We start from the raw sequence: 23711 nt of genomic DNA, 5'->3' as shown, positions 1-23711 counted from the left end.
AAACTTAAATAACCCAGGCCAATTATTTAAGGACCATTCTGGCAGTGAAAAAGACTGAAATTTTAGAGAAGTCACATTAATGAATGAAATTGAGGAAAAGAAGGGACAGTATGTTGTATGTCCGTGAAATTAAGAGAGGACAAGGATGTAGGTCTGAAGGAAGATGATCTGAACTAGTGGAGTAGCTCATAATATAAGAAAGGGGTTAAAGAAGTAGGTTTAATTATGAATGAACAGATGTCATCTATATTATTGTGGTAATGTAAGAAAAGTATAATCCAAATATTTGTGGTAGTTTTATGCTGCAGTTCAGTGAATGGTAATAATAGAAGATACTGACATGGGTTTTAATTAAAGTTCTGTACTATTTTGAATGAAGATATGGGAAGGGGGGGAGGTTATTCTGTGACATGAATGAGTGAGGAAGAATGAGGTACAGAACAAGTGATTGGGCCATTCAGATATTCATGAGTGAGAATGATGATTGTGAATACCTACTTAGAAAAAAATGTCTGGGTTTTGAATACATGATTCCTACATAAGACAATATAAACACATGGCAAAAGACTGAATATAAATATAAAGCCTGATACATTTGGTTGTTCCTGATGAAAGATCAAGATAATCCATTTAAGATACAAAGGTGATGAGAGATACTAAATGTGGGACAGTATCTTATCTGTTGGAAGAAATGAGAGAAAAGGAAAAAAGAAAGAAAGAAATAGAAGTGCAGGAAGAGAAAGCTCAAATTCTGCATGAAAATTAATCTTAAAAAAATTAATAAAAAGTACACATAAAAGGGAATGTGGAAAGAATTGTTACACAATTCTACCAAAATATATGGAAACAAAGTTGTGGGGAAGAAGATTATATAAAAATACTGAATGCTGCAAAAGAAGATACAGTGTTACATTAATTTAAAGATGTGAAGAATGGCTGTTTTGATAAAAATAAAACAGCATACATTGTTTTAAGTGGCTAAAAGTAAACAGCAAATTGAGCCTTTGGCAAATTGAAATGAATTAAACATGAAAGTAATGATTTAGGATAAAATTCTGTTAGAGTGCTTTAGGTAATTTTGTGAAAGCAATAATGAAATGTCAAAGAATGGAACTGAAAAATGAAAACTAAGTTGTGTGCAGGAATTCTGGTTGAAAGGATATAAATGAGAAAAAAATTCAGTGAGAAAAAAATAAGAACAGTGCAGTAACAAGCCAGATAATATACTTTAGTACTGTATGTTGGTGCTATGTTCATGTTGTTGTTGTTGGTCCCAAATTATGTGTACTAAATTTTGGATTGCACGATTCAACAAGTGGTAGGAATCTGGTACGTATCAAAACCAAGGTAGTTATGTTTGATACAAAAAATGGAGCAAATGATAAGTTATATAGAAAAGCAAAGAAAAATTAGATAAACATTATAAACTGTTTAGCAAAATAGAAAAACTGATGGAGAATGTTTAAGATATGAAAGTGCTGATAGAAAGGTTTCTTTTGAGTGATCAATATTTGTTTAAAAAAATATGAGAATGTCTTAGGAATTTGGTTTTGGTTACAGTATTTTTGGAGTATAAGAGGCACCTTCCCCCCCCCCCCTTTAAAAGAGCGTGGAACTGTTGATGCATCTTATACACCAAATACAGCCTTTTTAGCCTCCTGAAGCCCCACCCCGCATCCCATTTTTGTGAAAAACAGCCCGTTTTTCGCAAAAACTGAGGGTTTTTTGCCTTCTTTCAGCCCCCAGCAGCCCTCTGCAGGCTTCAGCAGGGCAGGGGTAAGGCAAAAATGCTTGTTTTTCACAAAAATGGAGGCTTTTTTGCGTTGCTGCAGCCCGGCTAAAGCCTGCAGCTGGGGACTGAGGGAAGGCAAAAAAGCCTCAGGTTTGCAACAAATGGCCCATTCACAAAAACTGAGGCTTTTTTGCCTTCCCTCACCCCTGCAGAAGGCTGCTGGGGGCTGAGGGAAGGCAAACATTTTTTTTTCTTACTTACCTCTTCAAAGTCTTGGTGCGTCTTATAGTCCAAAAAATACAGTATATGGAAATTAGAGTTGGGTATGTAAGGAAAAAGAAATGAATTCAGTGGGAAAATGAACTGTATGTTTGTGGAGATTCTCAATCTTCCTAGTCATGGTTGTCCCAAAGGGGTTTTTTACCTTGAAAATGCTTCTCATTCAAGAATTCTTGGATGAAAAGTGAAACATTTTGAAGGGATAAACAAGAAAAAAAAATCATGATTTAACATGTTCATCCCTTTCTGCCAATCCAAACTGGAAGACATGACACAGAGTCTTGAAGGCTCTCCAAGGAAAGGAGATTAGTAAAGAAGCCCTGGGCACAAGTAGTTTGTTTCAGTTCTTTGGGTTAAAGGGAAGGGAAGGCCAGGGAAGAAAGAGAAAAATATTGGCTAACAATGTAGATGGCTGCCAGTTGAGTTACGGTAGTCTGTGTTCTTTGGTAAAAGACTCCTGGCAACAAATGGGCTGTACCTCATAAAAAGGAAGGAGTTGGCGGCATGTACATTTCAATCATCATCATCTTGCATACTTTATCTCAAGGCTTTAATTGAATCCTCTGGGGAAAGGAGCCTAGAAAATATGCAATGCCAATTATGCAGCGTATGCAGACTGTTGGGGCAATTGAATAATGAGCATGTGAATAAATGTAGGAAGGAATCGGCAAAGTTATGTGATCTAAAATTTCCAGTGTCTCTCTATAAATGTACATAATATGAGGAACAAGCTGAATGCGGGAAAATAAATGTGGTTTAGCAGATATTACTGAAATCTGGTAAGTAGAAAAGAAGGACTGGAGGATATAATTTATTCAAAGGGGAAGGCAAAGGGTAAGCATGCATTATAGGTTATATTTGTATGTGAAAGAAGTGCCCACACATATTGAGATCCAGGAATTTGAGCATAAGAATCTACTTAAGAGCATTTGGGTGCGAATAGGAGGAAGGAGAAACAATGAATGTTTTATTGAGTGGCTATGCTCTGGGCCACTAAGTGAGAAAGAAGATCTAGATAATACTTTCCTACACCATTTTACAGAACGATCATGGAGAAGCATAACAATAGCAACAACAACAACAAAAACAATAATAATAGGTATTTGGTCATCTGTTGGAAAATTAACTGAGCCAAGACTTCAAGATATATTGCTAACCCTTTCATTTTCCAAAGGTTAAAGAAAAAGTTGATTGAAGACGTACAAGCAGTAGGAAATTTGAGAGGAAATTATTGTGTCATCTTAAAATATTGTAGAAACAGCAATGTGCAAAATTTAGTTTTCAAATAAAAAAATTAATTTTGCCAATAATACTGAGCCGAGGTAGTGCAGTGGTTAGAGTGCAGTACTGCCGGCTACTTCAGCTGACGGCTAGCTGCAGTTCAGCAGTTCAAATCTCACCGACTCAAGGTTGACTCAGCCTTCCATCCTTCTAAGGTTGGTAAAATGAGGACCCAGATTGTTGGAGGCAATATGCTGACTCTGTAAAGATCTTAGAGAGGGCTGTAAAAGCACAATAAAGCAGTATATAAGTGTTATTGCTATTGCTATATGTGATAAATTTCCGCCATTCATAATAACATATATGCACATTAGATTCCAGGAGAGCTGGTTCCTCTAAAGATCCTATTAACAGAATCCAGAGGTCAGAGGAAACACAGGAGGGTTCGAAATTTCTTAAAAATAAGGAATGATTGTTGTTGTTGTTATGGTTGTTTTTTTGCTGCTAATGACTACCACAGTACTCTGGAATCTCTTATTTCATGATTTGCATGAAAGCTTCAATGTGGCTAGTAATCTCAACTTATATAAAGTGTTTTATATAAAAAACACTATATATAAAAATGTTTTTAAGTTTATCATCTAGATCAGGGGTGTTGAACATGCAGGGTTACATCACACGACATATCGCGACTTTCCACCCCTTCACTAACATGGGGGTGGGCGTGGCCAGTGCATAACGCATCCGGCCTATGGGTTTGATAGCCCTGATCTAGGTAAATAGCAGCTCTGAGATTGTGGAGTTCATCATACTTGTTTCCGATAATAAACAATTTAATTTCTTGCAGAGTTGAGGACGCACTTCAGCTTAGCATCTGAGAGTGATAATGCAGATCAAGATGAGATTGAAGCTGAAGAGGAACATGCTCCTGACCCAGCAGTTCAGGTTCCTTGCCTTGTATTGGATGATGCAGTAGCTACCTCAGGAGTGAGCACCCTTAGTTCAACAGTATCTCATGATTCTCAGGCTGCCCAGAGATCTCTCAATGTTCAACTTGGGAGGCTGAAATTGGAAACTAATAGGTGCGTCTGAATTTCCCCTATTTACAAAACTGGTTCAAGGTTTTCAAATGGAAGCATGCATCATGTGCATATTTTTGTTTTTGTTTTGTCTTACTTTACCTTTATCAATCCAGTTTTAGTAATTGGCCAATCATGCCCTGAACCAGTGGAAGGTGACAGGGTATGCTACCTCAATAGGATATTACTGAGGCAAATTACAGCAAAACATTAAGAGCGCATTAATATTTAAATTATGTGAAAAATCATAACCATATTGAAGTAACATACATTTCATATTATACTCATGTAGTTATAATTGTATAACATATTAATCACATTAATAACACCACCAATCATCTCAGTTACAAACACTCCTTGCTCCCCAGTTCTATACGCCTTTTGAGAGAGGTTTTTTTTTAAAAAAAACAACAATTTCCTAATATCAAGAAAGAAGACAGAGTTCTTAGAGCTCATAGTAAGGTGTACCACAAGAGGGCAGCACCTGCAGAAAGCAGCTCCCTCCAAGTGGTCTCCCACTTCACCACATGTGAGGTGGATACTTTTAGTAGACAGTCCCTGGAGTGATCAAATTTCACCAGGAGTAACTTTTTGCTGCAAATAGCCAGGCCCCAAGCCATAAAAGACTTTGTCATTCATAACCAACACCTTGAATTGTCCCTGAAGCAGACTAAAAGTACTGCAGTACTGGTATATCAGCAGTGATGGGATTCATTTTTTTTTTACTACCAGTTCTGTGTGTGTGGCTTGGTGGGCATGGCAGGGGAAGGATACTGTAAAATCTCCATTCCCTCCCCACTCCAGGGGAAGGATACCGTAAAATCCCCATTCTCTTCCCATCAGCTGGGACTCGGGAGAATAGATGGGGACGGGGCAAGTCAGAGGTGGTATTTACCAAACTACTCAAAATATCCGCTACCGGTTCTCCAGAACTAGTCAAAACCTGCTGAAGACCACGTCTGTATGGTAGGTAGGTCCAATTAGCATGATGGTCTGAATAAGAGTGATATTAGCACTTCCAAAAACTTTCAATACTTCACTCAAACTAAGAGTCCATATTCTATTTTTAAAAAGTCCTAAGATTGAGTGAAGTTTCTCTTGACAACTAAGCAGGGACCCGTATGACCACAATTTCCATCTATTATCATTATTCCAGCAGGAGATCAGAATCTGGGAGAATCTCCTACTTCTACACTTACATGGAGAAACACAACTCTATTCATAACTAAAGATGGAGTTTTCCTGGAATCATTTGGCTATTTAAGCCAACAGCTGCTAGGTTTTAGATTTTTCTTTCCTTACAAACACTGGAAACTCTGTTAAAGATTCATGTTTAGGCTGAAGCTTGTGGTTTATCTTGCAGATTAGCTAAGATTAGTACATCACAGCTTGGTTTTTTTTACTATTTTCTCTGATTAAATTTTTAATGAGGGCGTTTTCTTCATAAAGTTGCTATGTTCTGCCTAGCAATACTTATGCAATAGGCAGAGAGAAATGATGTAATAAAATAAATAGATGTATTTACTTAAGGGGATATTAGTTACGCATAAGCACAAAAGGGCCTTCTGTGTTTGTGGTCCAGATAACCTGTTCCTGGTAGGCAGTAAAGTTTGCTCTTACAGTTGAAGTTCCTAAAGATATTGGGAGAGTGTTTGACCATTGCTAATGCAATACTGAAACAGCTCTACTTTTCAAAAATATCATTAGTTCTTAACAAATAAATAATGTTGTTTAACTCCTCATTTCCCTTTCATTTCTAACAGATTACTAGAAGAGCTAGTGCAGAAGGAAAGAGAATTTCAAGCCCTCCTGCACCATGCTATAGAAGAAAAAGAACGAGAGATCAAACATCTAAAGCTTAAGACTCAACCATTAGGTGCTTATTTGAACTCCTCAAAAGTAATTGCTCTTCACAGCACTTTTGAAACCAATATAGTCAAACCTTCCAGTGTACTACTTTCAGTGTGCTGCTTTTGTTCCCATCAGGATGACTTTTTCACCAGCTAAGCATCCCTTTTGGACAGTTAATCAATTGAAATAAAAATATGACATACTTGTTTAGAACGTGAAAAGAGATACGACTAGCTAAGATAAATTTTCTCTGGCTTCTTTTTCAGACTTTTGTTCTTTCTGGTTAAAAGGGATGAATGAACCCCCCAGTTAATTTTGCTATCTTGCATGTATGCATTCACAAGGAGACTTTGGACAAAATCACATACACTCTTCACCCCTGTGTAATGATTGTCCACTGCCCCTTTCTAGATGGTATTTCTGCATGCCACCATCTTCATCTACTTCTAACTTGCTCTGTAAATGGTATTTTCCCTCTTCCTCTCTCATCTCCAGAGGCAATATACTGCACGTTAATGTACATGATGGGGGTAGCTTGAAATGACAACTTGCAGTTGTCCAGTTGGTCCTGCAGGTTTTCTGTAGGACTATCCCTTCCACCAAGCCTCTGATTTGCTTTCGTACTCCTTGCTCCTTTTTGGCTGTAAGGAGAGACCACTATCTTGTTTTTGTTTTTAAATAGGTCTCAATGTAAAGATTGCAAAGCCCTGAAATTGACTAACCAGAACCTATCCTAATAGCAATAGCGATAGCACTTAGACTTATATATCACTTCACAGTGTTTTATATCCCCCTCTAAAAGGTTTACAGAGTCAGCATATTGCCCCCAACAATCTGGGTCCTCATTTTACCAACCTCAGAAGGATGGAAGGCTGAGACAACCTTGATCTGGCAAGATTCGAACTGCCAAACAGCTGGTAGCTAGCAGTCAGCAGAAGTAGCCTGCAATACTGCATTCTAATCACTGAGCCACCACGGCTCATCAATGCATTCTAATACATTCAATTGGAAGAATAAAGGAAAGGACTCGTCTCTTTTATTTGGTTTCTCATTGACTACTACTCCAAGGAGCCTAGCCTCCTTACTTCCCTTCCTTATGTAATGTTTTAGGGTAGTTTATAAGACCTCATTAATCCTCACAGGTAAACCAGCTTTCTCAAGTTTCAGCTTTTTAATTTTATTTGCCCACTTGACAACCGTTTGCCAAGTGATGCCAAAAAATGTTTTAGGGTTCCCCCCAACTTAGTGGTCAATAACTCAATCAGTCATCTCAATAGTTTCAATGGGGAAAAAAATCCAGTCGGTCCACAGTGAAAAGTGTTTACGCATGGATGGAGTAACCAGACTTCTGTATTTGTCAATTGGAAGAGGTATCTCCCAGAGTGAATCATGCTTGATAAGACTGGAATTTCAACCGAGGCTCAGAGAATGTTGTGCGTTAAAAGTTGTTTAGGCGACAGCAGAACAACTTTTCCAAGTATCCAGGAAGAATATATTGGGATGTCAGCAAGATTGAGGGCAGCATCATTTTCTGTTGGTCTTAGGATAGGAAGGAAAGTAGCTGGGTGAATGTGTTTCTTCCTACTCTCAAGAAAAATTAGAATTAAGAGTTTTTTTAAAAAAAATTATAAAGACAAGTAAACATTTCACTGGATACAATTAAGTGCTGTTCAGTTTTTCAGTAGTGAATAGGGCTTGACCTTCTCCTTCTCCCAATTTTCTGCTTTCAAAAAAAGAGTCATGACCATTTTCTTAAACTAAAGGAGTCTTTTCAGAACTATTTTTTTTATATAAAAAATGAGCTTTTAAATGTTTATTGGGGTTTTGCTGGTTTGTTTTAGCCAGTCACAATGCCTGATAGGAAAGCAGTTATTAATAAATAATTATATACTGTAGCCCAGGGGTATCCAAATTTGGCGACTTTTAAGACCTGTGAATTCCTCACCCAGTCATGCTGGGAATTGAAGTCCACAAGTCTTAAAAGTTGCCAAGGTTTGACACAACCTCGTATTAACAAAAGACTCATCACCAACAATCTTCCCCTGGATTTTTATTTTTATCTCTGCCGTTGAATGGCTACTGATACAAATGAAATTCTGGATCTTTTTGATTTTGGTCTGATTTAGCATGCAGTTTTTACAGTGTTATGAGAGAATTCCAAAAGAAAGCCAAGTAATGTAATTGAATTAAGTAGAGATTTGTATGTAATCCGCAAAACCTATGACTGAAATACTCACTGTATTTGTACAGATTAAAGATTTATTTAAACTGCTATAACATGCTGCTTTAAAAAGAGATTCCTTCTCTTGAAAACATTTTTTTGGCTAATTAAGGTTAATTATAGTTAGAATCATTGTTAAAACCAACCCAGTATTGAAATTCATAATTCTTACCTCATGCATCACTTCTGTGTACAAAGCTAATTATAAGGCTATCATTCTTTTATCATGTGGTGTTTTCCAAATGTGTTTTTATTATGACTTCCATTATCCCAACCAATTTGCACCACAATAACAATACTTGCTGAGAGTGATGATAGTTCTAGTTCAACTAATCTGGAACGCCTCAGAATGGAGTATGTGATATACAATTTTTATGTATTCTTCTTGAAAAGGGGTAGCTATATTTGGAATTGTGTATCATCATATAACTATTCTAACTCGTGTCAACATTTTTTTAGATATTCCTGGCTTGTCTGTTTCTCACTTTAGTACACAGGACAGAGGAATTGAGGATCCAGATCTTATTAATTGGCTGAGAATTCATGGTGCTGACAAAGAAACTATAAACAGGGTAGGAAATATGTTTCTTGGATATTTTTTTATTATTATTTTGTTCAGTAGTACTGAACATTTAATTCTTGTTTTGTTTGCAACTTTAGTAGAATAAAGATAATGTTGAAAAAACAAAATAAATCATGGAAAGCAAAAAATATATATAATGCTGCTCAGGATTGGATTTAGGGCTATTTTTACATGAAATTTTTGATCTTTTATCTAAGGGTAACTCCAAATGTTAGAAGCTATTTTTTTCCCAGTTATGTAGGACATCATCTTCTATGATAAGATAGTGAATGTTTTACAATATCGGGAGTGATTAATTCTAAATCATATTCTAAGATATTTAAAAATGGCATGTAGAAGGCACCAGGCTGGAAACCGGGAGACCATGAGTTCTATCTAGTCTACCTGAGGCAGGAAAGCTACCTCACAGGGTTGTTGTTATGGGGAAAATAGGAGGAGGAAAGGATATTAGTTACATTCACCCCCTGAAATATTTATAGAAATAATAAAGGCTGGATAAAAATCTAGTAAATAAATAAAATATAACTACCGTAATTGCTAACATTTTTATTTTAATTAAGATATTTAAGATACATTTTTATATTTGTATTTTTGCACCAACTTGAAATCAGTTGTTAAAAATACTTTGAAATAGATCCCAGCATATTGCTCCCTTATTTGGGTCTTACAGACATACCCAAGAATCTGACAGATTGCAAAAGATTGAAATAACCAACTAGTATAATCTGACTATGGTAAACATAAAGTACATTGATTTGCATTTGGAATAAATACAATATAAATTAGCCACAAAACCAAATGAAGGTTTACTCAATCACATACATGAATGCATGTCTGTCTTGTCTATGTTAGTTTTATAAAGATCAGAAGTTTTCTAAAGATTACAACTATCTCTTAATAAGGTTCTAAAAGGAGTACTCACATAGAATTCTGTGTAGGGAATTCTATGTAAGAACTAGCTCATATTAAACAATTGTTTTAAAGCTTTAATCTTGTTACTGGCCATAGTAATATTAATATACTGATCCATGTACTTTATTTTAGCTTGATTTCTCCTGTCAGCAAGACAAGTTTTAAAAATTAGAAACTCCCATTTATTCTTTAAGATTAGAAATTAGTATCCCTGGTGTCTGCTAAATTAGCTGTGATCATAAATCAAAGTTTTCTCCTTCGGTATGTGTGGGGTGTAATAATAATTAAGATAATAGCCTTGGTTGTGTGATTGAAGCCCTGACTTTTTTCATGTGAATCATATTGCAATGCTTGTAAAAAAAGAGGTGGGACTCTGATAATGTGGTCGCAAACATCTTTTACTCCTTCCTCTCATGCCAGGCACATGGCCCTGATTAAGTATGAAGCGTGGTTTTTGCTTATCCCTTTGACGGGAATTCTTTCAAAGAGAAAACTTCAGTTAGTCTAGTCAAGCTAGTGAAATCTTTTCAGAGCGTTTTCCTAACAAAAGTTAGAAAACAAGTTTGAAAAGTTAGAAAACAAAAATAAAAAAGGGGTCAAAAAAGGTTTTATAGAACATTTTACATGTATTACTTTTACATTGACATCAATAAACCTGGAACTTCTAAATAGCATTATTTCATTAATTTAATATTTGACCATTCTTGATTATATTTCTTTGTAGTGTCTGACCATGAGAATTCAGCTCATTTCAGTATCAATTAGTTTTTGCAACAGTGATAAAATGTGATGTGCCATAATATGAATTAATGTATTAAACATTTTGATACCACAATACACATTTCAAGGCAAATATATTTTAATTAATCAGACATATTATAAAAAACCAAATGCAAAATATAACTTGCAGCTCCATCAGCATAACTAATCCTTTTTTTTTTTTAGTTTCTAGCAGAAGAATACACACTGACGGATGTACTCTGCTATGTTACCAGGGATGATTTAAAATGCCTTAGACTCAGGTAAGTATTTTTAAAATAATTTATATTATTCACGTAGATAATTATTTAATGAAAACTCTAAAGAATAGTTCAAATACTGAATTAAAATACTTTATTTTTATTGTTTACATTTATAATAAATTGTGCATGTGTTCTAACAGATTTCTCCATAAAATTATTATAATACAGAAAAAGAGCATTTATACATATCAAATATATAGCTATACAGCATGTGGAAAGAGGAAAAAAAAACCTGATGAGTCCACTTGTACACACAGATGTAGCATATGTTAGTTTTACAATCTAAAAAATTGTTACTTTGTGCATAAGGTAACAGTTTTGATTTGACAGGCCCAATCACAGGCATTCTGGCTTCTACATTCTTCAAATATTTATTTGGGTTACATTTCATGCTCTACAAATGAGCCTTTGTTGCTTGAAGAACAGATTAGCGGGCCTGAAATCCAAAAAGCAAAAGATGTAGATTTTTTCCTGTTCCCAAATCCACCCCCAGTAGATCAGTTCTAAGAAGCCATCACACCTTCCAATTGAAAATTGAATGTCTGGGAACAAATATGACAAATACCGTTTAACCAAGACCACTTCATAACATTGATAATTGAAATAAACGTTATGGATGCTGATGAACAATTATTAGGGCTAGGGGACATTGAATAAATAAGAAGCATTCACATTGGTATTTACAATAGCTTTTTTTTTTGCAACTGTGCAACTGCAAAATTATTTATGCAAATCATTATAGTACATCCATTCTCATTTGTTGCTTTAAATTAAATAAAAATGACCACAATCTCTGACTTCCTTCTCCCTTCCCTTATCTTTTCTGTTTTCTTGAATCCATTTCTTAGCCTAAGGCAGCTTACACAAAGCTTCCCTTGGTGAGATGGTATATTTGATTTTTTTAATATATGAAAAACATTAACTGCTGAGTTCAGTTAATTATACAGAGCATTGCAGGTTCAGCATTTGCTGAAATTGTAATAGAGCAGTCTGTTTCCCAGAATTAAAGCCACTGGATACTGAATGTTAGAAAAGATTGGAAAGGTAATGAAATGTATTTTTAAAGCACCGACTTTGAGCTAAAATTCAAGTTTTAACATTGTGAAAGGAAAAAAAAAAGACATGGGGATATTTCTACCAAGCTTAATTGGAGCTTTCTGAGAGGATTACAGAGGGTTTTTTTGAAATAGAATGAAAGAATATATTAATAAGGATAGCAGCCTATAAAAATCTATTACCATATGCAGACATGAAATTTAGAAAAAAAGAATATGTGAATTGAAGCAGCCTAGTGCAAAAGAGTCATTAAGGCATACCAGAAACAGAATGCCATGACTGAGAAAATCCCCCCCACTTTTCCGCCATAATCACGTGCCTCACTTCACTTGTACATTAGTAGGAACTAAAATTAGTGACTGGATAATTTAATTGCTGGATTAACCCATTTTCTGGATCTGCAGATTAGGTTGAATCATAAACAGTCAAATGACCTGGGTTCACACATGATCAGCCACCAAAACACTAGCCAGGGTTAAAAATAAGCAAGTCCAATATGCTGTATAAACATAGATGTTAAGATTCACTGATCTGGTTACGCCTATTAATTTTTTGTACTGCAGTTGGTGTTTTGTGATACTTAATACTGACTAAAAACTGCTATGACTTTTTTTTTTTACAGAGGTGGGATTATATGCACGCTGTGGAAGGCAATCTCTGATTTTCGAGAAAAGCACACTTGCCCCTGAGCAGAGGCAATCTTCCATCTCAACACAAAACAGGATGTTTCCTGCAGGATTCCCCCCACCCCCCAGAGATGCTATTGCACTTTAATCCAGTATTTGTTTACTGTTGCTAAAGAACACTTTCAGCAGCTTTCTGGCTGCAACTATTCCTATTTTTCTTGAAAAATTGGTCTCCCAACATTAAATATTATTTTATCTTAAATATTTTCAGGAATCTTCTCCTTTTCTAACATAATATTTCACAAAATTAGTCCTATCCAGACTATTCGCCATGTTCACGTAACGTGAGAATATTAGCCAAGGGAATCCTGAGGTACTTAATTGAAATACCTACACCAGTTGTGCATGATCATTAGTCACTGCATAGAGCAGGGGTGTCAAACTCATGTTGTCAGGGTGGCATCACATGACTTATCGGGACTTTTCCCCCCTTCGCTAAACCGAGCATGGGTGTGGCCAGGGCATGACGCATTCGGCCCCTGGCATAGAGGATCACCGAGCTAACATGGCCTGTTTGTTTCCTTCTTATATCAAAATCAAATTTCAAAAAATTAGTGACATGAGAGGAGAAAAGGAAAGGAAAATGACAGAGTAACTAAACTCTGATTTTGCAGTGCCTTTCTAGAATTTTATCTCTTATCAAAAATTAATTCCATCAAATGCATTTCCTTATCTGCCTACAATCGATTTAGTCCCTACAATTCCCAAGAGTTAGTTGATTAGATTACAGTATTCACATAATACTTCAGTCTCCCTTCACAATCAGTTAAACGTATTCTTCATACAGGACTTTTGTAATGTTGTACTCTGTATTACTAAAACAAAATCAAATATGACAGGTTAATGTTTGTAACCAGGGCCTGTCTTAGGAATGGTGTTTCTGGGACCTTAGCTTGGTTGGAATAAGAGAGATCTGTTCATTTATGAGAGGTTTTGGATGCAATCCAAAGCATTCTTGAAGTGAAAGATTGCAGACAAAGACCCATGAGTATTGCCTTTTGAGAGGACATGTTTTGCTTATGATCTGTGAATGTTTTGCTAAACTGAGATGGAATCCATAAGTGAAATGATAATGTAGAACATATTTGATAGTTTTCCTTGTAGTATGCTGACCTTTACACCACTTGGTACTTAACAATCCTTTCTTAAATGTCACATTGTTTTATTTTTAGTAACTTAAATCCCAGTCTACAGTGTATTTGTGTCTTTTTTAGTGTTGTTTATGTATTATTGAACTGTACCAGTTACATATTCCTGAATTACATATAGTACTGTTAGCTTGTTTTAAAGCTATCCATTGTGATACACATTTAAGAAATAAAGAATTATACAAAATGTGGACATATGTCTTGATTATTTCAAACCAAGTGACATTTTTTTTAAATGAAGGAAATTTAAGATGATGATGGTAAAATGAATGAAAATAAAATATTGACCGGAAAAAGAATGTCTATCTGGAGTTGCTGTAGTACAGAATTACACAGCAATTACCAGGGATTGTATATAATGCTCAAAAACAATTAGTGATTGAAGACTACAACTACAAAGTTTGCCGATGAATTAACACAGAAAACTATTAAATATAGTGTGATAATATCATATTGATCAAATGTGAATTTTATTTATTTTTAACCTTTGCCCTGCTTCTTTTTGGAGTGTACCCAAGTAATATGCAAATTCAAGGCCATACTCAACTCTAGGCCCTAACAATTGCATATACATGTTTGCACACACCTGTGCAGCTACAGCTGCAGTCTCCTCAGATTTTCGGGTTGTGTTTCCTTAACAGTGGTACAGGGTATCCATAAAGCTGGTATTGGTGGTAGGAGAAGATCTGGCCCTTACTTTATCCTTTCCTTAGGATTCTACTTTCTGTCTGCTCCCATTTAATGTCTACATGAAACCTGCTGGGGGATGTCATTTATCAGTCCAAGCGTAGATATCATAAGCATTTCAATTATATTTACTTTACAGGTAATATACATCTCCTTTATGTCTTAAGTAGTCCAGTCTAGCTAAGAAAGAACAGATCCCAAGAAAACAAAACAAATACAGGTTTTGAAGTCCCCTGGTTTTGCAGATTCATGTTTAACACCCCAAACACTCCCACAAATAAAAATGCGTAAAATAAAAATACTGAGAAGCATACTAACATTTGTTGGATGAATTGATGCCAAAAAAATGTTGGAAAAAATATTTAAATAGTAAATAATCCTTTAAAATGATAACAATGAAAATGTTAAGACTTTGACTAATCCTTTTTAATCTGACAAGGATTGAAAGAACAGGAAGTCTGTTTAAAATGAATCCCAATCGAAGTAGACTTCCTGGTGAGAATACGGTGCCTTTATCTTGACGCTGTTTTAATATCATTTATGATGCCTTCCTTCGGTTGGAAGCTGTAGTTGATTAACTTGCTACCACAATCTCCCTATGGAATAAACGTTTACCATTATCAGCATGCGCTCGACCTCCCTTGACTTTGGCACCAATTCATTCAAAAGTTCACTGCTCATTGTGTCTATCGAGTATTTTTTGTAGATTTCGGCCAACGGATTTCCAGTTTAATTAGCAGCTGCTCTTGGCGGAGGCATTAAATTTTGCACGCGGTTCTTTGCACGAGCTTCTTTTGAGGACGTGAATACAGTATATGGATGTATGTATGTATTTTTTTAAAAAAACCGGCAATGACTTACGATGCCATCGCGGGACACTAAATAAAACAAACCAATGAAGGAAGGAATGAAATGGTATTACTGAAGCCGCAGACTAGAGGAAAGCAGCCGGAAAACATATAAGAAATCGACATTTATCAGAAAAACGTTTCACAGAGATTAAGGGGCGTTTGCTCCTTTTTAAAAATTAAGTACCCTTATCGTGTTCGGTTTCAGATTGAGAAACCCTTTTGTTTTTGACAGCAAATCCTCCAGCACTTGGCATAAAAGGAAACATTCTGCCCTCGACGCTTCTCCACCTTTTTAATGCATCTCGAGGCTAAGTCTGCAACAGTCGGGAAACCGGCATTGCCTGGAAGCACAAAATGCTTTTCCCGGGTTGCACGGCGTACTGAACCCCAAACTAACAAATACAGTTAGTCCAGATTAAAAGACAGCTCGTCCGTTTGTCATTCGGCGCGTGGAAAATCTGAGCGTGCGGTTTAGCCATCCCCCAAAAGGGACACCAGCCGTAGCTTTTCTGCCACCCTTGACTTTGCCCGCCAGAGGGCGCTTCGCAGGGCGTACAAACCCCGGGAACCAATCCTTACTTTGATCTCCCTCAGCCGGGCAAAGGGAGCCTGCCGTGACGCCAGAGAGCGAGAGAGAGCGCGCGCGCACTTTCTCCGACTCACCTGCCCGGGCCACGTTCCGTCCTTCCCTCCCTCCTCCCCCCCCCAGGGGTGGGGCAGAGAAGCGCTGTTGGGGCGGGGCGGCCGAGAGTTTTCAGAGGCGAGATGGCGGAGTCGGCAACCTCCGCCGCCGCCGCTGCCGTCCACCAGCGGAGCGGAGCTTCTTCTGCCGCCGAAGCAGGTGCGTCCACCCTTCTCCCGGTCCCTTCTCCCCTTTACCGAGCCGGTGGCCCGGGAAGAAGCGCACCTGGGGATTGCAAGCCCTCTCTCTCTCCCTTCCCTTTCCGGAGACCGGTTCGTCCGGGACCGTATCCGGATGTTATGCAGAAGGCGGAGGGAGCAGATACTTGTAAACACCAGGTGCGCTCCGAGCTCCTGGCGCGCCAGTCATTCAGCAGGGAGAATGCAGCGGCGCCTTATTGTGTTATATATGTTATATATGTGTGTGTGAATATATATTAGTGAATATATATATATATATATATATATATATATATATATATATATATATATATATATATATATATATATATATATATATATATATATATATATATATATATATATATATATATATATATATATATATATATATATATATATATATATATATATATATATATATATATATATATATATATATATATATATATATATATATATATATATATATATATATATATATATATATATATATATATATATATATATATATATATATATATATATATATATATATATATATATATATATATATATATATATATATATATATATATATATATATATATATATATATATATATATATATATTCGAGGATGGGAAGAGAACTGGCCCTCCGTTGAATGGTGATGGTGACGATGGGTGATTAGACTGTGATGAAGGTTCATGGTTTGCAACTTTATTGTTAACTCGAACTGTGATGCTTCGGGTGTCATCATTGGGAATTAAAAAAAAAATTCCCCAGACTAAAGGAAAGTGTGAATCTCCATAGGGAATTAAGAGCTTCGCGAATGAAGGCAAACATACCGGGATAATGTTGCCAGGCAGGATCCGATCTGGGTCGATCCCGGATGACTGACCCAGATTGGATCCTGAATTAATGGCTTGTGGGAAGGAAGCCCTGAAACAAGGCTTGTTGGTTCCCCACCCCCACCCCCACCCCCTCAAGTTATGCCTTTATGAATTCATTCAGTAGGCTGTATGTAGTCTTCTATTACAGAGATGCCAGGACAGGGAACTCAAACCTATTGAAATTATTTCTGTACTACCTTGTCTCGTGTCTGAGAGGAAGGCCTACAGAGGAACTGTCAAATCCAGTGGGAATTCCTTCTGTTTGTTGTAGTGCTCTAAGATGTTGGATCAGATCCCTGTATTTCACTGGAATCTTAATATTTAGTTTGATTGAATATTTACTTCAATGGAATCTTAAAAGAGTGGAATCTTAATGCAGTGTTCCCTGTTATTTATTCTTGAAAAAAGGGAGCAAATTGTGTAAATGGTTTAGAAAAGGCAGAGCTGTTTCTCCTGAAATTTGCCATCTCTGTTCAAAAATCAGGTTTGCATACAGCTTTGTAGGAGGAAGGTAATCAGGAGAGCAGACACCTGTCATTTGCATTGAATTGGTCATAGTTCCCTAAAAAGGAATATGGTATAATATGCTTGTGACTCAGTCCTGTAGGTGGAGCGGTGGCTTTATCCTGCCATGTTGTAACGCTCAAGATGACTTGGCATGGCTAATAAAACTTAATGTCTCCCTGGTGCAATTTATATTTCAATGTCGTCACCTGATCTTTTGAAAGGAATTGTGGCCTTGAGGTTGGTTCATCCTTACCATCACATGTGCTTAATTTCCCCATACGAGCAAATCAGCTTTATAATTCTTCCCATAGAAGAAACCATCTTTATCATAGAAGATGTCGCAACTCCACAACTGGCTGTTCACAACTGACCTTAGGCTCCCGTGTCGAGATAGACAGGGCCACCATATCTGGGCTACAAACATTCAGATGAGCACTTTTTTGTATTCTTTATTGCCTTCTAGTGTCTTGACTGCTGTTTTTGCAGCCCAGATATGGAAACCTTACCTGTAAACCCATTTACTTTGTTTATTTTTCTTGTTCTGTTTAACCTGGCACCATTCAGACATGCTAGTTACAAGCAGCCTTCACTGTGAGGAACAACTTTGTAGTGAGCCTGCTAAAGACTACATATTCATTTGCCCCCTCACATCTAACTTGTGGGCTTCTCAATAAATCTGAGTAGATACTCTGGAGGAAAAGGAGAAGAGACTAGAAATGGTTTTAATTTTAATTAATGAACTGGGTGTTTGCAGACTTCATTCTCTCTCTGGCTTTACAAGAAAACAAGTCACTGATATTTTTACTGACACCAAAGTTCAGGTGTTGATAATTTGGAATATAAAACCCAATCAGACTGCCTCGTGTCTGACCTTCCATTCTCACTTCATCCTTACCCCATAGATTTGTGGCTCAGCAGTGATTCACAGCACTTTTGGCTTTTGGTACCTTTGCATTTCGTTTTTAAAATATTTATACAGCGCCCTATTTTAGATCATCATCACTAGGATCTTGTGCTCATTTTTCTTGCAAGGTTTGTTTTCACTTGGCTGGTAGTCCTTGGAGAGCTTAAGATTTTAGCGTTGCAGTTTCTATGGAGTGTGGTTAACCAGATTTGAAAGCTTTCTGCTAAAAGGCGGGTATGTGTTTTGCATTCAGACAGTGTGTATGAAAATATATGCATGGATAACTTGCTTGGAATGACTCATAGCAATAAATTTGGACTCGTACCCAAAAATATGATTATCGAAGCTGTGCATACTGTGTGTGATTAATGATTGGACATTTCAATTTGTGCTAGTTTTCAGAACAGAAATAGCCGATTCCGTGTTCACTGTGTCCTCGTTTTAAATGTGGCTAGCATTACAGATGGTTTGTATTTCCGTGTTTACTCCTATTCATGCCATAATTATATCATGAAATCAAATATTGAAGTAAGCCTTGCCTTTGTCATTCACTGTTCCATTTGTGCGCTGTTCCATGCTTTGGGAGGATTTTTAATTTTGGCATACAGAAATTGTATTATCATTAAATAAAACACAGTTGCTTTCTTGAAACAATTTCCAGAGAGTTTGGAAATAAAGTTTTGAATAAGAATGTTTAGGAGAGGGAAGATAATATAACGCAAATAAAAATCAATACATCTAAGAAAGCTCTTCTCACCCAATCGGGTGAATAATTATAACTATTAATTTGCCCCTTCTGTTCATTACATACATTAGTCAAGCCATATTTTTTTAATGAGAAAGAGAAATCTCGCCCACTGCTGTGATTCATTTAGTGTCAAACAATGCTGCCACTATAAATACGATACAAAATGTAGAAGTGATTAAACCCTTGCACAGAGAGATTTCAACTCTCTTTTAGATAGGAGGCAAATGATATAGAGAAGTGAAAGGAGTGTAAAGGCACGAGCAAATGAGATGTCATATGGCTTTGGTGAAAAGGCTGATGGTTGGGATAAAGGAAAGACTTTCAGAAAAGGCTTTTGCTCAAGATTTGTGCAGACGAGGGTCAGGAACCAAGTTACATAGTGGCAGAGCCTAATAATGTTATAAGCACTTCAGAAGGGACAGAAATGGAACTAGGGCATAAAGATAAGATTCACGCTTCCTTTCTTTCTGAAATTCTTAACGTGGAAAGAATGAGAGGTTAATTCTGCCAGTTACAAGTATGCATTAATAATCTGCTGTTATGCAGAGTTAAATACTCTGTGATTCCTAACAGTGCATAGCATTAAGCCGATAAATAGCTTGTTTTTCTGCGTTTTCAGTGCCTTTCTTCAGAAGCAGATGAATCTGAAAGCCAGGATTAGGGGAGGCAATTCTTAAGCGTTTAAATTTTGGGATTCGAAATAATTTAATCTGTGCATCAACATATTTGATCCATCCAAAGTGCATTCAGTTAAACTTGTATCTAGGATAGCTGACTTCTCAGCCCTGGTTATCCTTTCCAAAATCAATGTTAATTTGCATTACTGGGCTTTGTAAGAACTGAAAACTTTGTACTTTGCTATGTAAAATATGGTGGCTGGGAATCTGGGAATACTGAGAAGCTAAACCCTAGAAGGCTGTCTGAACCAGAATGGGTTGTCAGCAAGTTGTCAGTTGTCCCATTATCCACTGCAGAATAGAATATCCTACACAAAGGATTATAACAATAGATGATACTAATCAACTAGAATTCTTAGCAGCCTTAGAAGCAGCATTTAAAGCTTGACACAGAGACCCAAGGAAACATGAGGTAGGCATCACTCCTCATAGCAGAAGAACACAAAATCAGAACCAACTCATAGCAGAGAACAGAACAGCTCCCAAAAACCTAAAGAAGGATCAAAATATCATCATCGTTCCAAAAGACACATTTATTATGGACAGATCACAATGCATTAAAAAGCCAAATCATGATTGGAGGACAAAGAAACCTACATCCCACCCAGTAAAAACCCACCCAATATGCAAACCAGACAACTTGATAAAAAGAATCCTTAACAACCTAACCGAGAAAGATCAAATCACAAAAGGAAGAGAGTGATAGATAAAAAGCAGTGGATCCATTCCCCACACTTCTATGACACCATAAAATACACAATCCTGGCATACCTCTTTGTCCCATTGTATTGTTACCAGCAACCCCAATGTACAACATCGTTAAAGATTTTAGAAAAAAAAAGCTTGATCATTTTATAGAGGGAACAAATATTCTATCAATTCTCAAGTACAGTGCCTCCAGAAAAATCAAAGACCTAATAATAGAAAAGAATAGTGGTTTCATTCAATGTCACAGCATTTTTATACCTAAAACCTAAAATTAGCAAAAGAAATCGTGGCAGCATTACTTAACAACTAAGATCTAAGATACACTAAAATCTAAATACCCATAATCATGGACCTCATCAATTTCTGCCTTATTATCTACTTTCAGGTTGATATACAAATACACCACCAAATCAGATCAGATACAAATACACCACCCACAAGATCACTACTCTCAGGATTCACAGCAGTGTAGTGCAGATTTTTTTAAAAAAACACTATATCACACCCATGTATACAACCCAAAGTATGAATCTGGTATGCAGACCACACCTATGCCTTAATAAAAGAGGAACAACTAGAGAAAGCACATGAAACAAGCAAGAACATCTTCAAAGGAATAAAATTCACACTGAAGGAAGAAAATAACAATACACCACCCTTCCTGGATATTCTTATCAGCAGAAGAAATGATGGGAAGTTTAGAAAGGCATATTTATAAAAAAAATGAACCACACTTATCAAGTACTCCTGTACCCAGATAACAACTCAACTTTCCACAAGAGGAAGTGTGTAAGAACCTTATTTAGATAAGGACAAATGCGTTGCAGCAGTGTAGAACACCAGAAAAAGAAAATATGCAACATGTTTCAACAAAATGGTTATCCATGCAACTTTATCCAAAAGTCCCTGATCACTCAACCTACTGCAGCAAAACTAACACAAACTATGATAAAGATAACATTGCCATACATCAAAAACATATAAGAAATAATCAACAGACTATTATAACCAGCATCACCATTGGCATACAAACTAATTCAACCTGTCCAAAGTATTTTAAATAAACCAAAAGGCCCAGCAGCCAAGGAAGAGAAAACGGACACACAACATACAGGGCGAGGACTGTTGCAGCCATTATATAAGAAAGATAAACAGAAGCGGAGCAGAACACACCAGAAGTTTGTCAGTAGACACAATGAAAATTCCTTAATTTTACATGGACAGACTTAACCATAGTTTCAATCGGCAAACTGTGAAGCACCCTAGTCCCAAAATGTTGGGACTTCCTGGAAGCGTGGCACTCATACAAATCAGCCATCAATTCAGAGATAAACAATATGTACACACCATTCAAAAAAGACAATAAAAAAGCTAAAAAAGAAACAAAAAGACAGAATACTTCCTCTCCATCAATCAATACCTAGATAAGCAGGAATTAATTCCAGGATTAACAGCAGCCAACAAGCAGCTATCAATACCCCAATCAAGGAACTACTTTATCAGACAAACAAACAAGCAGAAAACAGCTGCCTAAACAAGGAAGTACCAAGGTGAAAACAACACCCCTGTCAACATTGTCAGGGCAAACTATTGTACATAAATAGAAGGTAAACCCTATTCCCATAATGGCGAACCTATGGCATGTGTGCTGGAAGTGGCACACAGAGCTATCTCTCTGGGCACACAAGCCATCACCCGTTGGTTTTTCGGGTTCTGGCGCGCCAGCCAGCTCTGCCTTCACACATGCAGGAGTGCTGGAAACTGGAAAACCAGGTGGCTGGTGCGCATGTGCGTGCCGGAAACCAGAAGGTAATTTTCCTGGTGCACGCATGCGCACTGGACGGCTGTGTTTCCGGCACATACCCGCACTCCCGTTTCGGTGCCGAAAAGGTTTGCCAACACTACCTTACTCCTTTCTAGCACTGAAATTATTAGCTAGTTGTCTAACGAAATGCCTGCAAGCAAACATCCTCACTTGAAGAGCACCAAGGACATTTCTTCATGGCAACACCCATTTTAACAAGCTTCCACTTGTGGATGTTCCCATAAGAAGGGAAAGGGAATATTATCTATTCTCCCTTCTTCTTGAAGTTTCTTTTGTCTCCCAAAAAACAATGGCAGAATAGTATTAGCAATACTGCCGAAAACATCTAAGAAATTTGAAGAGACTTATAAACAGGAAGACAGATGGAAATTTCAGAAGAGTAAGATGGTTTGATAGTGGTCCTTATCTATTTAGAATGTTGTTGGGATTTCTTTACTGGGCACTTTTAAATAGAAACTTAACAACCATAGGAAATTTTAATTTCTATGTTGTGCAGCAAGTTGCATTCAGAAGCCTAAATATGTTGTTTCATAGTTGATGAAAGTAAAAATTGCATCTTAACATGTGGTCTGCTTTTGATTTAACTTTCATGCCTGTCATTAACATGGTGGCTAATACATTTAAATTCTTATAATGATATGCAGAATAGTAAAATGTATTTCTTTGTAATTCTGTAGTAAAAGCAGCTTAGGTTTTGTTTTTGATTTGATTAAGCTTTTCTTGATCCCAGCTTACTGTATATACATGTCTTTTGCTAATGGAACATTTTGAGAAAAAGCAAATACAACCACGTTAAACAAACTAGCCAGTGAGTGCTGGTACCCTTCTAAAGGAAACATTCCAACTAAGAAAGTGAAAGTCAGATGGATTTCGCTAAACCTGGTGAGAGCATTTGGAATTTCGAAACATGCTGTGAATGCCTTTCAAAATAGCTGTAACCTTGATCTTTACTAGTGGGGGATACGACTATGAATTAGAAAGCAGCTATTTTTCCTACAAGCTGCCTGTTATTCTCTCCTTATTTCTTGATTCTTATTCTTGTTTACTTTTTTGTTTATTTGATTTCTGGGCCTGCTTCCTAAACCAGGACTGGGCTTATCATTTTTATTTTCAGAAAACTGTAATGAGGCCTATTTTGAGGCGTAAATCATTCTTGGAAATAAAAGTGATGGTGAAGGCTGGTACTTTGCTTTATGATTATATATCGTATAAAGTTGTATACAGTCAGGTGCAGTGATGAAGCTGGTGGACACCAAAGCAGGTTATATACAGACTCTTA

At 36.8% G+C, this 23711-nt stretch overlaps 2 protein-coding genes across 3 annotated transcripts in view; both read left to right on the top strand.

Annotated features, from left to right (window-relative positions):
• MAP3K5 (mitogen-activated protein kinase kinase kinase 5) overlaps nucleotides 1-13977 on the top strand; it is a 126521-nt gene extending 112544 nt beyond the window's left edge. Inside the window, exons 26-30 of one of the 2 annotated variants that reach the window (XM_081945096.1) lie at nucleotides 4080-4314; nucleotides 6075-6187; nucleotides 8843-8955; nucleotides 10824-10900; nucleotides 12579-13977. In XM_081945096.1, the coding sequence (XP_081801222.1) occupies nucleotides 4080-4314; nucleotides 6075-6187; nucleotides 8843-8955; nucleotides 10824-10900; nucleotides 12579-12645 (605 nt within the window). In that variant the 3' untranslated portion in view covers nucleotides 12646-13977. Of the gene's footprint in view, nucleotides 1-4079; nucleotides 4315-6074; nucleotides 6188-6964; nucleotides 7952-8842; nucleotides 8956-10823; nucleotides 10901-12578 lie in introns of those variants that run through there. The other variant, XM_081945097.1, reaches the window with a different exon arrangement.
• A 2023-nt stretch (nucleotides 13978-16000) lies between these two features.
• MAP7 (microtubule associated protein 7) overlaps nucleotides 16001-23711 on the top strand; it is a 116289-nt gene continuing 108578 nt past the window's right edge. The window contains exon 1 of the mRNA XM_081945099.1: nucleotides 16001-16169. Coding sequence (XP_081801225.1) covers nucleotides 16094-16169 — 76 coding nt within the window. The 5' untranslated portion in view covers nucleotides 16001-16093. The remainder of the gene's footprint in view (nucleotides 16170-23711) is intronic.

This window comes from Natrix helvetica, assembly GCF_964273705.1.
Source record: "Natrix helvetica genome assembly, chromosome: 2".
Taxonomy (NCBI): Eukaryota; Metazoa; Chordata; class Lepidosauria; order Squamata; family Natricidae; genus Natrix; species Natrix helvetica.
The sequence above is the reverse complement of the archived record's forward strand: the minus strand, read 5'-3'. Positions and strand labels throughout refer to the sequence as shown.